Source organism: Furipterus horrens, unplaced genomic scaffold (assembly GCF_987537825.1).
Source record: "Furipterus horrens unplaced genomic scaffold, mFurHor1.1.pri manual_scaffold_6, whole genome shotgun sequence".
Taxonomy (NCBI): Eukaryota; Metazoa; Chordata; class Mammalia; order Chiroptera; family Furipteridae; genus Furipterus; species Furipterus horrens.
This window is the reverse complement of record NW_028327176.1, coordinates 152,116,300-152,128,885: the sequence shown is the minus strand read 5'-3', so window position 1 is coordinate 152,128,885 and position 12,586 is coordinate 152,116,300. Positions and strand designations below refer to the sequence as shown.

At 35.6% G+C, this 12,586-nt stretch overlaps 1 protein-coding gene across 1 annotated transcript in view; it reads left to right on the top strand.

Moving 5' to 3' along the window:
* The window catches only part of LAMA4 (laminin subunit alpha 4), a 135,578-nt gene that overhangs the window by 81,856 nt on the left and 41,136 nt on the right, over positions 1-12,586 (top strand). The window contains exons 13-16 of the mRNA XM_090279771.1: positions 3,315-3,463; positions 6,330-6,471; positions 7,308-7,404; positions 11,861-11,977. Of these exons, the coding sequence (XP_090135897.1) occupies positions 3,315-3,463; positions 6,330-6,471; positions 7,308-7,404; positions 11,861-11,977 (505 nt within the window). The remainder of the gene's footprint in view (positions 1-3,314; positions 3,464-6,329; positions 6,472-7,307; positions 7,405-11,860; positions 11,978-12,586) is intronic.

The following is a 12,586-nucleotide window of genomic DNA, read 5'->3' as shown; positions in this document are numbered from 1 at the left end:
TATAATCATTATCTGCAAACACCCTTAACTTCCATACCATGCCCCTACTGTACTCACCTGAGAATTCTAACCCCAATCCCCAATAAACCCAAGTATTCCCAGCATCATGGCCACACCAGTGCAGCCAACATAACTGATGAGAAACTCACCTCCTGTTCTACCAGTCTGGCTGGTGAATTTGCTTCATGCTTCACTAAAAACTTAAGGAAAAAGAGAACTCCCCCTCATAGTTCCTCCCCAAATCTACCATCTCACCTGCATCTGTATCCAGATATCTACTTTCCTTTCTTCCTCTAACAAATAACAAAGTGCCCCTTCTCCCATCACAGTCTCATCCTTCCACCTATTTTCTAAATCTTATCCTTCCTCACCTTGAAAACAGCGTAGCAGAGTATGGCTCCCGAAAGCATGCCCTTTCTCATTTGTTTCACCCAATTCTTACCCTTCACTGGATCATTACTGCCAACATAGAGACATGCTCTAATATTCCTTATGTTTTAAAAATTAAAAAAAAAAAAAAACCCTGGCTTACATCCTCTTTAATGTCTACCTCGTTATTATTCTCAACTTCATAGCAAAATATCTCAAGTCATTTATAGTTGCTGCTTCCACCCCCTGGCCCCACACTGTCTACTGTGCTCAGCTCACTCCAAACAGGAGTCCATGCTCCTCCACTGAGGCTGTGCTTGTCCAAGTCACCAGCAACCTCAACATAGGCAAAGCCACGGTTGCATCTTTCTCCTCAGCATTCTCAGCTTTGCACTGTTAACATTTCCTCCTTATTTAAAGATCCTGTCCTGGGTCCTCCAATATCCCACTCACCTGGCTCCCTCCCACCTCATCAGCCACTTGTTCCCAGCCTCCTTTGCTGGCTTCACTGCTGCATATCCTCTCTGTGTTAAATATTTCAGGCTCTGCAGGCCACATACAACTGCTCTCTGTTATTATTTTCTTGATCTTTGCTTGTTGTTACTTTTTTACAACTTTTTAAAAATGTAAAAACTATTCTTGGCCAGGAACTATATAAAAACAGAATTCAGGCTATACTTGCTATTGGGCCAGGTTGATCCATGCTCTGGATAAGGAATGACTCACTGCCCAATCCTAAGCCCTTCTGTCTAGTCATCCTCTCTCCCTAGTTAATCTCATTGAATCCTGTGACTTTATAAAATAACTATATGCATTATTCCACAATTTATATCTCTAACTCTAATACCTTCATTAAATTCCAAACTCTTATATCCAGATGCTTATCTGACATTTTCAAGTAAGAACTCTGCATGGTTTATAGCAAAACCACAATTTCATCTACCCTTTAAATATATAATAGCCATACTCTGAATAAAATCTGCTCCTTTTCCCTAGTCTCCCCACCTCAGTAGATGGCACAACTCAATAGCTTAAATCAAAATTCTGGAGTCATTCTTGATTTCTCCTTTGTTCTCACTCCCATTTCAGCAAGACCTGTTGGCCCTATTGCCAGGAAAAAAATGCTTAGCCTCTTCCCTGCTGCCACTTCTTAGTCAGAGTCTCCTCATCTCCAGTGTGATCTGACTCCTTCTGATCCATGTGCCTCCACTCCTGCCCCTCAAGACTCATCCTCTGCAGTAACAGAACAATCCTTTAAAAGCATAATCAGATCACATTATTCCTTCTACATAAAACCTCCAGTGACACTTAATGTAAGAAATAAGCTCATTTTACCACAGCCGATGAGACCCTAAGTGACCTGACTCTGGCCCACCCTTCTGACCTCATGACCCTCTGTCTCCCTCACCTACTACACTCCAGCTCCTCTCTGTTTTTCTAACACACCATATTTTTTTTTTCCTACTTCAGGACCTTTTTACCTGTTGTCCCAAATTTTTTAAATCATTAGTATTCTTGTGACCATTCATTCAATCTAAGTGGGCCTCTCTCACTTTTAAACACCCTACAATCAATTTCCCCTGTTGTATTTTATTCAACAGATGTTTACTCCCTGAAACTAACTTGCTCACTTATTTTGTCACTTTTTTATTATCTGTATCTTTTCAACAGATTGTAAATTTCTAAGAACAGTGACTGTATTCACAGATAGATATTCAATCTCCTGAAAGAGTACCTGGCACATAGGAGACACACAATAAACACTTTTTGAATGAAGTAATGAGTAAAGGTGGAATGTACATGACACTTTTTCTGTTCATACAATTAAAAATATTTTTAAAGTATTGTTCCCCAGATAACCAACCAAGCAGAAAGAGGTGGGCAAAGGGGTAGGTGGGTGAGACAAGGGAGAGTAATGGTGAGGGGGGAATGGGACAACTGTAATAGAACAACAGAAAAAAAAGAAAACAAAGAAAAATCTGAACAAACGTCAAAATAAAATAAATAAATAAATAAACAAACTTTCTGTGCCAGGAAGTGTATTATATTCTGCAAATGCAAAAATAAATTAAACATTGTTTCTGTCTGCCAGGATTGTGTATTCCGGTGAGTGCAATATTCAAGTGAAAGAATCACAATAATGAAGTACGTGGATTAAAAACTATGTGACCACACTGAACTCACCCTGGAGAAGTTAGGGATGCCTTCATAAGGAAAGTTATATTTGAGATGAATGTGGAAAGGTGAATAGAACTTTTCCAGATGGAGGAGACAGAAAAGAAGGGGACAATATTCCCCAGGCAGGAAAAACAGTGTGCGCAAGGACACAGGGGCCAATGTAGTGTGGTAAAGAGTGGTGAGAAACAAAATTGGTATGAGAAGAGGGGGTCAGTTGATGAAGATATGCTAAGGAATTAGATTTGTACTTGCAAAACAATGGTGATTTTGAGAACAGAAATAACATAACCAGATTTGTTTAAGAGAAAGATCAGCATTCCTGCAGAATGGCAGGAGATGAATTCGAAGACTAAAAGACTGGGCTCAGAGAGAAGAGTTAGATTTCTCAGAAAGAAAAGGGCTGCGTCAAATGCTGAGGACATCAGCTTTTAAGGTCTCCTTCCTGGCCAAAGAAATAGAAACCAACCTAGAGAAAGCAGCATAGCAGAAGCTAGCTTTGTTCAGTTTAGTTTAGTTTAGTTTTCAGATCAGAGGTGGCAGAGCCTGTCTGAATGCTAGGGAAGCAATCTGTAGGACAGGAGTTGAAGATGCAAGAGAAATAGATGAATATTGATATCTACTTATACTATTGTAGGCTTATGTTGACCTGGCCTGAAATTTACTGAACTTTATAATGAGGAAGAATAGAGATTATCTTTTGATGCTCGCTGGGAAAAATATTTTAAGTTTTTTTAAATTAAATTTATTTTAAAAAATATTTTCTTTAGAATGCATCAGGCATTTATGCTGAAATAGATGGGGCCAGAAATGAACTACAGGGAAAGCTATTCAACCTAAGTAATCTCAGTCATGATTTAGTCCAAGAGGCTGTTGACCATGCACGCAACCTTCAACAAGAGGCTGATGAACTGAGCAGGTAATGTCCTGGTTTTAGAAATGCAGTTATCTACTTGGGCTGGTTAACTTACTTTTATTCAGTTCCATATTCCAGAGTTACTGGGATATAGTGTTAGCAGATTGGTTTGAAGATTGGGTTTGTTTGTTTATTTGTTTATTGATGGTCAGTCTGAGAACTGATCACTTTTTATTATAATTGCGTTAGAAAGGCAATTTTTCAATTTAAAAATTCTGTCAGATCACAGACCTGTGTTTGGGGTGAGGGGGTTCTGTTTCACAATTATTAATAGGATGACCTAATGCATTTCACTTAGGAGCATAACTGTGGAAAAAATATCAGATAAACCAGATCCCTTTGCAAGGTTTAAGTCTATCACCATCACCTATTTATTTTATAGACAGTATTAGCTTTCCACATTTAAGTGTCTTAACTAAAGCTGATTGGAAGTTGGAAATACAACTGACTTCCTGTAAATACTCTCAACACTCCACAGTTCTCAACAGGATCTATTTGATCTTGACACCTGTTAAGAGAAAAATCAATGGACAATTTTCCTCATACCATTAAGAACAGAGTCATGCTATGGGCACTCAATTAATGTTAATTGAAATGTGCTGAAAGATTGGAATTAAATTCATGACCCTGAAATAACAGAAAAATAATGAGATAATTATAGAGAAAAGACTGCAAATCTGGCAATTAGAGACATGAATCAGTAAAGGTCATGAACAAAATAATAATCAATATTAGCTTCTGTTCAAAATTTAATCACCTTTTTATTCCTGATTATCAAAAATTTCAAGTATCTTTCCGAATTGAGAGAGAGAAAGAGAGAGAGAGAGAGAGTGAAAGGGAGTCACCTAAAGTCTTAGTGTGAGAGCTGGTGTTATATCCAGCTCTGTGTCATGCCATGCTCCCAGGAAATGTGCTTTTGATCAAACCAGTAAAATGGAACTTGGATAAAATACTGCTTTGAATAATATGCTATACTGGTAGAATATTATTTTTGATATCCATCCTGTGACAGTCTTCAACATTCTTTTGTCATCGTAATAACCATCCTACTAATTGGGATCCCAACACACACCTCTAAATGACACTCTGCATCAAGCAGTGTTCTAGCATGATTCTAAATTACCATGTGCTTTACATGAAACATGATCTAGAACATCAATCACCCTGAAGTCTCTTTCGCGTTCAGGATATTTCTGACTAAATATATGCAGGGAATCATTCAAATTAACAGACATGTTTCCTTCAAAATGTGAATTTTGCATACCTGATGATTTGCATAGTGTGCCTCAAAATTAGATAAACATAATTCGTCAAGAAGCTTCCATTTCAAAAGCACATTTTATTTTGTATATTGATGTAGTACCTGCTTTGTGCCTAGTTATAAAAACAAGCAACAAAGGCTTTGTTTCCAGCTCTTTGATACATCTTTTTACCACTCTAGGTAGCAAAATTTTAAAATATTAATAAATACTCATAGCATTTTGTCCCTTTTATCCCTTTCTTTTAAAACTTTTTCAGGTTTTACTTTCTAAGCCATTTCTAAGAACAAGGGGTTGTGGGGAGGAAGAAGCAGCAAGATCAGAATTACCTCTACAGAGAAGGGCTGCCTTGTGACTTTCACGGGCCCAAAGTACTTTTGCTTCTGTGGGCCCCTTCCTTCATAAAAAGTTAAAAATTATATGTCATGACTGCATTAATATTAAAACAAATATAATCATTATTCTCATTTTTTCTTCTGACTAAAGTTAAGATGAAAACATTTTTCTGTGCCCCTACTCTGCCTCATGGGTAAGTCAACCCTGTGACAGAGGAGCCAGAATAATGATGGCCTGGACAAAAGAGAAGGAAGTAGCCAAGGACATACAGAGGAGAGGAAAAGGAAGCATTTGACAATAAAACGAATTATTGACTAATTTAAAATTATGATTTGGGAAACGCCTTAGCTATAAAAATAAATCCTGATGTTTACCAAATGCCAGGCATGATACTAATCATTTCACATATTTTATCCCTGTTGTACCTCACACCAATCCTCTGAGGCATATACTGTTATCAGTACCTATATGAGTGCCCCGTGCATGATGGGTACTCAATAAATGTTAGATGAACTTTACAGAGATCAGAAAGGGGCAAAGGCAAAGAGCATGGTATATAGGGCAGAGGTGGGGGAGGGTATGAATGGAGCTGTGTGCTCAAGGAGGCAGCTGGGCCTCAGGCGTGAGACCAACCTTATCACTGTGTAGCAACAGAGCCTCTCTCAGAGCCTACTTGTTTCTATGAAAAGGGAATAACAATGTCTAGGTCATGGATGTGTTAAGAGCACATATGTACTCCATGCATGCTATTCCAAGGAAAAATATGATCTGTTATATAAGGAAAATAGGGCCATATAAGAAAAGAGGAAAATAAGGTTGAATAAATAGTGAAACCAGCTAATACCTAACACTGTGCTGAGGTTGTGCACCCTCTCTGAGAGCCTTGGTCTCTTCTATGGGGAAGAAAATATCAATGCTGATCTGGGTAAGTAGTAGATAGGGATGATTATAGGTTCATTCCTCTGCATGACCACCACCACGTAAACTCTCACTTGAAGAGGTGTAGAGGGCTGTTTTTAAATCATCATTTCCTTTTGTTGTGGCTACTGTCAGGCAGGCAGTTGCCATGAAGCAAAAATAGAGTGGTTTTGGAATCACCAAAGGCAGAGGAATGCCAAGGAGATGTGCGCCTAGGAAAGGAGCTCAGGAAAACCTTGTCAAACCAGGTGACTGGGAAGTACCTGGGGTCCTGGCAGTGTCCAATCAAGCCCTAAAAATGGCCCTGTTTCCCAAGGAGATAAAATGGAAAAATAATGACATTTGTTCATTAACAGGAATTTACACAGTTCAGATATGAACGGGCTGGTTCAGAAAGCTTTGGATGCTTCAAATGTCTATGAAAATATTGCCAATTATGTTAGTGAAGCCAACGATACAGCAGAATTGGCTTTGAACATCACTGACCAAATTTATGATGTGAGTGTTTCCTTATTTTAAAGTTTATTTATGTGTTGCATTTTCCCAGGTATGACTTTTCTGTTTTCTAATGTCATCTGTTGAGCTTCCAATGTAACACAAATGGCAGAAAAAGCAGAACTAAGAAAAGACCATTTTATTTATGTTATGAATGTTTCTATAGTGCAAGTTCTTCAGGATGTGCCCTACTCCAGACAACAACTGCCACTTTCTTGGACAATTTTTTTAAGCCAAATGTCTGAATAAAACATATTTAGGACTAGTTCCTAGTAATAGAGAATATGCTTTATGTATATATTCAGATTTTTTTTTCAATTTATGTCCCAATTACAGTTGACATACAATATTATATTAGTTTTGGTGTACCACATAGTGGTTAGACATTTATATACCTTACAAAACAATCAACCCTGTAAGTCTAATACCAACCTGGCACCATACATGGTTATTACAGTATTATTGACTATATCCTACATTCTCTTTACATCTCCATGACTATTTTCATAATTGGCAACTTGTGCTCCTTAATCCCTTTCACCTTTTGATATTTTTCAACTCAAAACTTGTTTATTGATGGCTTCTACATAACAAGCACTTTGGTGGAGCCCCAGCCAGGCACTATTTATGGTTCACTGAGTTTTCCTCAAAAAACATTTATCTTGAAAATGCCAAGGACATTATTGTCTCATGTTCGCCTTTGACCTTGATTTTGAACGAAAATGAAGCTCTATGAATTTTGCTTGGTGTTTAACAAATAAATTGCATCATTTAAATCCTAAAATCACAAATAGCTCTTCTGTGATCATTCTTACTTTCTCCACTCAATTCCTTTGTAGGCTGTGAGTGGGATTGATACCCAAATCATTTACCATAAAGATGAAAGCGAGAACCTCCTTAATCAAGCCAGACAACTGCAAACTAAGGCTGATTCCAGTAAGTATCTTCACTTTCCCAGCTTCCTTCTGGTGTATAGCAGCTTCCCCCTTTCATACAATATCCCTGCATGCAGACAGATTTCAAAATTCTAGGGTAAAGAATAAATGATATTTCAACTAAATAATACATGAGTAGTTCCTGCTCAGAGTCAGGGTGTAACAAAGCAAAGATTAGATCTTTTTAAATTAATTGTGGGGTTTTTCAAAATCCTTTCACATAGTAAAATATGTGGTAAATATTCTTGGTTTTAAATCTTCACCCAAGGATATATATTTACTGATTTTGAGAGAGAGGAAGGGAGAGAGAGAGAGAAACATTGATGTGAAAGGGAAACATTGATCAGTTGCCTCCCATATGCCCCCCCAGCCATAGATCGAACCTGCAACCCTTTGGTGCACAAGATGACACTCCAACCAACTGAGCCACCCAACCAGGGCCATGTGGTAGATAGTCTTGCTAATCAAATAGACTAATTAATAGAAACAGCATAAATAAGAATTTTTACAGAGGTAATGCCATAAATACACTTACCACTAAAACTATTTTACATATAATTCACCCTCTCTTGGACAGTTCAGAAGATTCCTTAAAATTTTGCCCACAATGACCCATTGGGGTCATCACTGTGAGAGTTGGGAGGGTAGGGTACCACAAAACTGTCTGCTTATTTGCACTTTCTTGTGCTTTGTGTTTTTTAAGTTTACTGTAATTAGGACAAGCCTAATGACCGTAGAGAGAAAGAAGCACTTTCAAAGGCTGGTGTTTGCATTTGCTAAAGCAGGTACCTCCAAGAGTGAGAGGAGAGGGAGAAAAAAGTGAATAATTTTAGTCAATTTTGAATCATGCAAGTTACTATAAAAACAATTGAATTGATTAAGAATTTCACTGAACATTATTCATCTCTGAGGTAATGAACTCATTTCTAAGGATATTTGAGCATTGACTAATGAGATTGGGAATTCATTATCTAGCTAACTTCTAACTACCACCTAAAAACAAAGGCCAAGTTTGAAACTGAAAACTTCATGCAATTTTATCAAAGCAATTAATCTCAATTCTAACTGTGCTTTGTTTTTGTTTTTTTGTACAAAGAAATACATAGAAAATAAATGGACTTGTTTTTCATATGCAGAATGTTTAACTATTTAATTACTATACAGCAACTATTATTTTATGTTTCTGGGTAAAAGAAAGGCAATAAAAATGCTATTAAGTTTCAGAATGCTAATTAATTATATAAGTCCAGTGTAGTAGCAGTAAAGAATTTGATTAGTAGTAAAATATTTTAAAACTAATGTTGCTATATCTTTGTATTGCTTTTATTTCATGTGATATGAAGACCATAATATGCAGATCTTCATGATTCAATGACTTAAATAATTTATTCTCCTTTGGACTTTGCAAGGCATTTTCTCAACATTGTCATTATTGAACCTCATGAAAGCAATTTTTCAACTTTGGGATTATCTCTTCAAAGTTCACATACAGCTAAATCTCCCTTCATTGGTCTCCTTGAATATATTATAAATTTGGTCACATATTTCATGATCTTATTTGGTTAAATCCCTTCATTTATTTATTTGTAAAAGGAACACTGAAGGGCAGTTAAAACTGTATGATTAAGAACTTGCCTCCCTTTAAACAATACATATTTGTGGTGTAAATTTAAATTTTCAAACTGAACCATATTTTTCTACTGAGTTACACTGTAATTTCAGATTACTGTTAATTTATAGGCAAATGACTTTCAATGATCAATCATCTTTACTTTCCAAGTTTTCTTTTCTTCATTGTCTACAGAAAATAGCAGTCTATAATAAACTCAGGAAGCAGCTATTTAAAGGAATAGTCTATTGAATACATTTGTGAAATTTAAAAAAAATGTTTATGTAAGCCATGAGTTCCAAATAAGACACACTATTTGAGAAACATTTCTTCTTATAAACACCAAGTCCAAAATAGATTTTCATTCTCCTATTTTTATCAAAAGGTCCAAATACAGAGTTAAATATACTCTTTCTCAATATATCAGCCAGTGTTTTTTGCAGTCACAGGACCCAAAAAAGAAGAGCTAAAAAGATTTTTGTACCATAATATTCAAAAAGTGAAGCTAAAAGAGGGAGAGAGTGTAAAAAGAGAGGAAAGGAGTGTAATGCAACTACAAAATATGTTTAAGACCCTCCTTGAATTCTGGGAAATTCTCGGGCACTACCCAGAGGAAATAAGAAAGAAGTGCTGGTACTTTGGTTCCATTGTACTTGGTGACAGAACCTACTAAGCACCACCCATTGTATACCCCTTATACACATGTGGGGCAAAAAGATAACTGAACAAAACACCAGGCATACCAGACTATACAATGGAAAAGAGTAAGGACACCATTGGAGAGCATATATTTGTTTATAAGCCCATTGGAAAGAAAGAATATAATGGGCAGTGAAAAAATTTTCTGTTTATCAAGAAGCATAAATTCCTTGATGCTTTATAAAGTAAACAAAGCATGAACCTAACATTTTTGAGAAGCTGATTCTTCAGTTCAGATGACAAGTTTTATTCCATCCTAACTTGTTTGGATTTGGTCCAAGATAACACAGTTTAAGGACTATATTGCAAGCACACTTTTATGAATAATTTTGTAAGAAAAAGACTATCAAAACAGATACAAGAACAAATAGAAAACCTGATAGATTGTATGTACATACATAATGGATAATAAATTTAATCAGTAATTAAACACTTCCCACAAAGAAATCCCAAGGCTCTGATAGCTTCATCAATGAATCTTCTAAACATTCTAAGAATAAATAACACCACTCATGTATAAATTCCTCCAGAAAATAGAAGAAGAGGAAATGTTTTCTAACTTGCTCTATGAAGTGAATAAAACTTGGATACCAAAATCAGACAAAGATATTATAAACAAAAGGAAAATTATAAGCCAAATTCTCTCATAAAGAGATACAAAAATCCTTGTCAAGATATTAGCAAATCAAATCTAGCATACATAAAAATGATAATACATGATCAAGTTTTGTTTATTCCAGATCTTAAGGATAGTTTAACACGTAAAACATCAATAGTAATTCATTGATCTTACAAAATATGTAAGAAAATGTATATATAATCATCTCACTACATGTAGGAAAATGATTTAACAAAACTCAATACCCATTCATCTTTCAAAAAAAAAAACTCATAGCAAAATATATATAGGCTTAGCTTTCCTAATTTAATAAAGAATTATAAAAATAATATTCAACAAATTAATACTAAAATATTGAAAGCTTTCCCGTGAAGAATAAAAGCAAGATAAGGAAGCCCCACATTACCAATTCAATGTGTAAAAGTCCAGTTCAGTTCTATATATACCAATTAAAAATTAACTTTTTAAAATAACATTGTTTGTAATAGCATAAAATAACTATCAATAAATCTAATGAAAGATGCTAAGATCTCTATACAGAAAAATTTAATACACTACTGAAAGAAATTTTTAAAGTTCTAAATAAATGGAGACCAAAATAAGAATTTAGACTCAAAGAAGAAGAATTAAAACTGTATTAATTAAAAGGAAGACTCAAATTTGTAAAAATGACAATTCTGAAAAATTCATCTATAAATTCAATATAATGCCAATTAAAGTACCAGCTCTATATGCAGAATAATTGTAGAATTTCTGTGAAAATGGAGGGGAAGGGCAAGAATAGCCAGCCCAATCTTGAAGAATAAAAACAAAGAGGAAGACTTAAACTATCAGGTATGAAGACTTAAAATTCTACAGAAATTAAAACAGATACAATAAATATTTAAAATTATAGTACTGTATTATTTCTTTTTAATAAAATTTTAAAACAAACACAACTAACCAACGGATATAGAATTCTTAATATGAATCATCTTTGGGTAATCACAGAAGTCCCAGGGTGCTAATAATATCTATTTTCTTGACCTGGATATTGGTTCTATTTTGTGTTTGGTTTGTAAAAATTTATCAAAGTGTGCATTTATAATGTGTGCCCTTTTCAAGATGTATGTTGTGTATCAATGAAAATTTTATCAAAATAATTCAGAATAAAATAACTATTCTTACATAACCAGTCATCACCATAAATATACATAGATCTTTTCAGCTCTTTATCAATTGTGTTGCTAGGTATTATTAGTCACAACAGAGCTATATTTTTCAATTGACGAAATTAGCCAGTATCTCTACACCTTTTATGAGTCACTTTGTGGCATCTGAAATTACTCTCGAGCAGCTTATTGGCTTCCTGCACTCCTGTACCTCTTAATTGAAATGCCACCCTCCAGAATTGGTGTTCTATGCTCAAGTCATATTCAGAACATTGCAGATGACTCCATGGTACAAATCAGAATATTTCTTGTTGAAATGGGTTTTCTTGTCCCTGGCATCCTGGCCCCACTGGTACTTTTTTCGGCTTCTTCTCCACAGGCAATGATGAGGCAGTAGCTGATACCAGCAGGCGTGTGGGTGGAGCCCTAGCAAGGAAGAGTGCCCTTAACCACAAATTAAATGGTGCCATTAAGAAACTACAAGCCACAAAAAGAGGTAAGGATCACGGACAGAACTTAAGCCTCATCTGTTTGTTCACTAGTATTAAGATACAGTTTTGAGGAAGAAGTAGGTGATTCCTGGCCTATCGATCTTTTTATAAATAAATATTGTTTTCTGATGACAAAAGAAACTACATTCATCACACACACACACACACACACACACACACACACACACACTAAATTCTGGAAATTAATTATTAAAGTTGTAACCACAACATGTAGAGGTGACCATTAAATTTGAATTTTCCTCCAATTTTTTGTATGCATGTGTATGTGTTTTTTTATAGAATCATACTGTTTGGTAACCTACTTTGTTGTGAACATTCTTCTTTATTAATAAATATGCCCTATATGGTTATTGGGTTTCTCTGGCCTCAGTTGTAAACAGCTGCCCTCTGTTACATGCCACATCATTCTTATAGCACAAACAAGGAGACCAGTGAGCCAAATAGAGAGACAAAAGCACTCATCTTGCCTAATCTGAGATTACAGTGGTATTTCAGAAAGACATGATGGGAAGCAGATGTGCCTTCCCCAGAATAGTAATGTTAAAACACTACCGCTGGATGCGCATGCTTTACTACACAAAGTAAATCCAGGT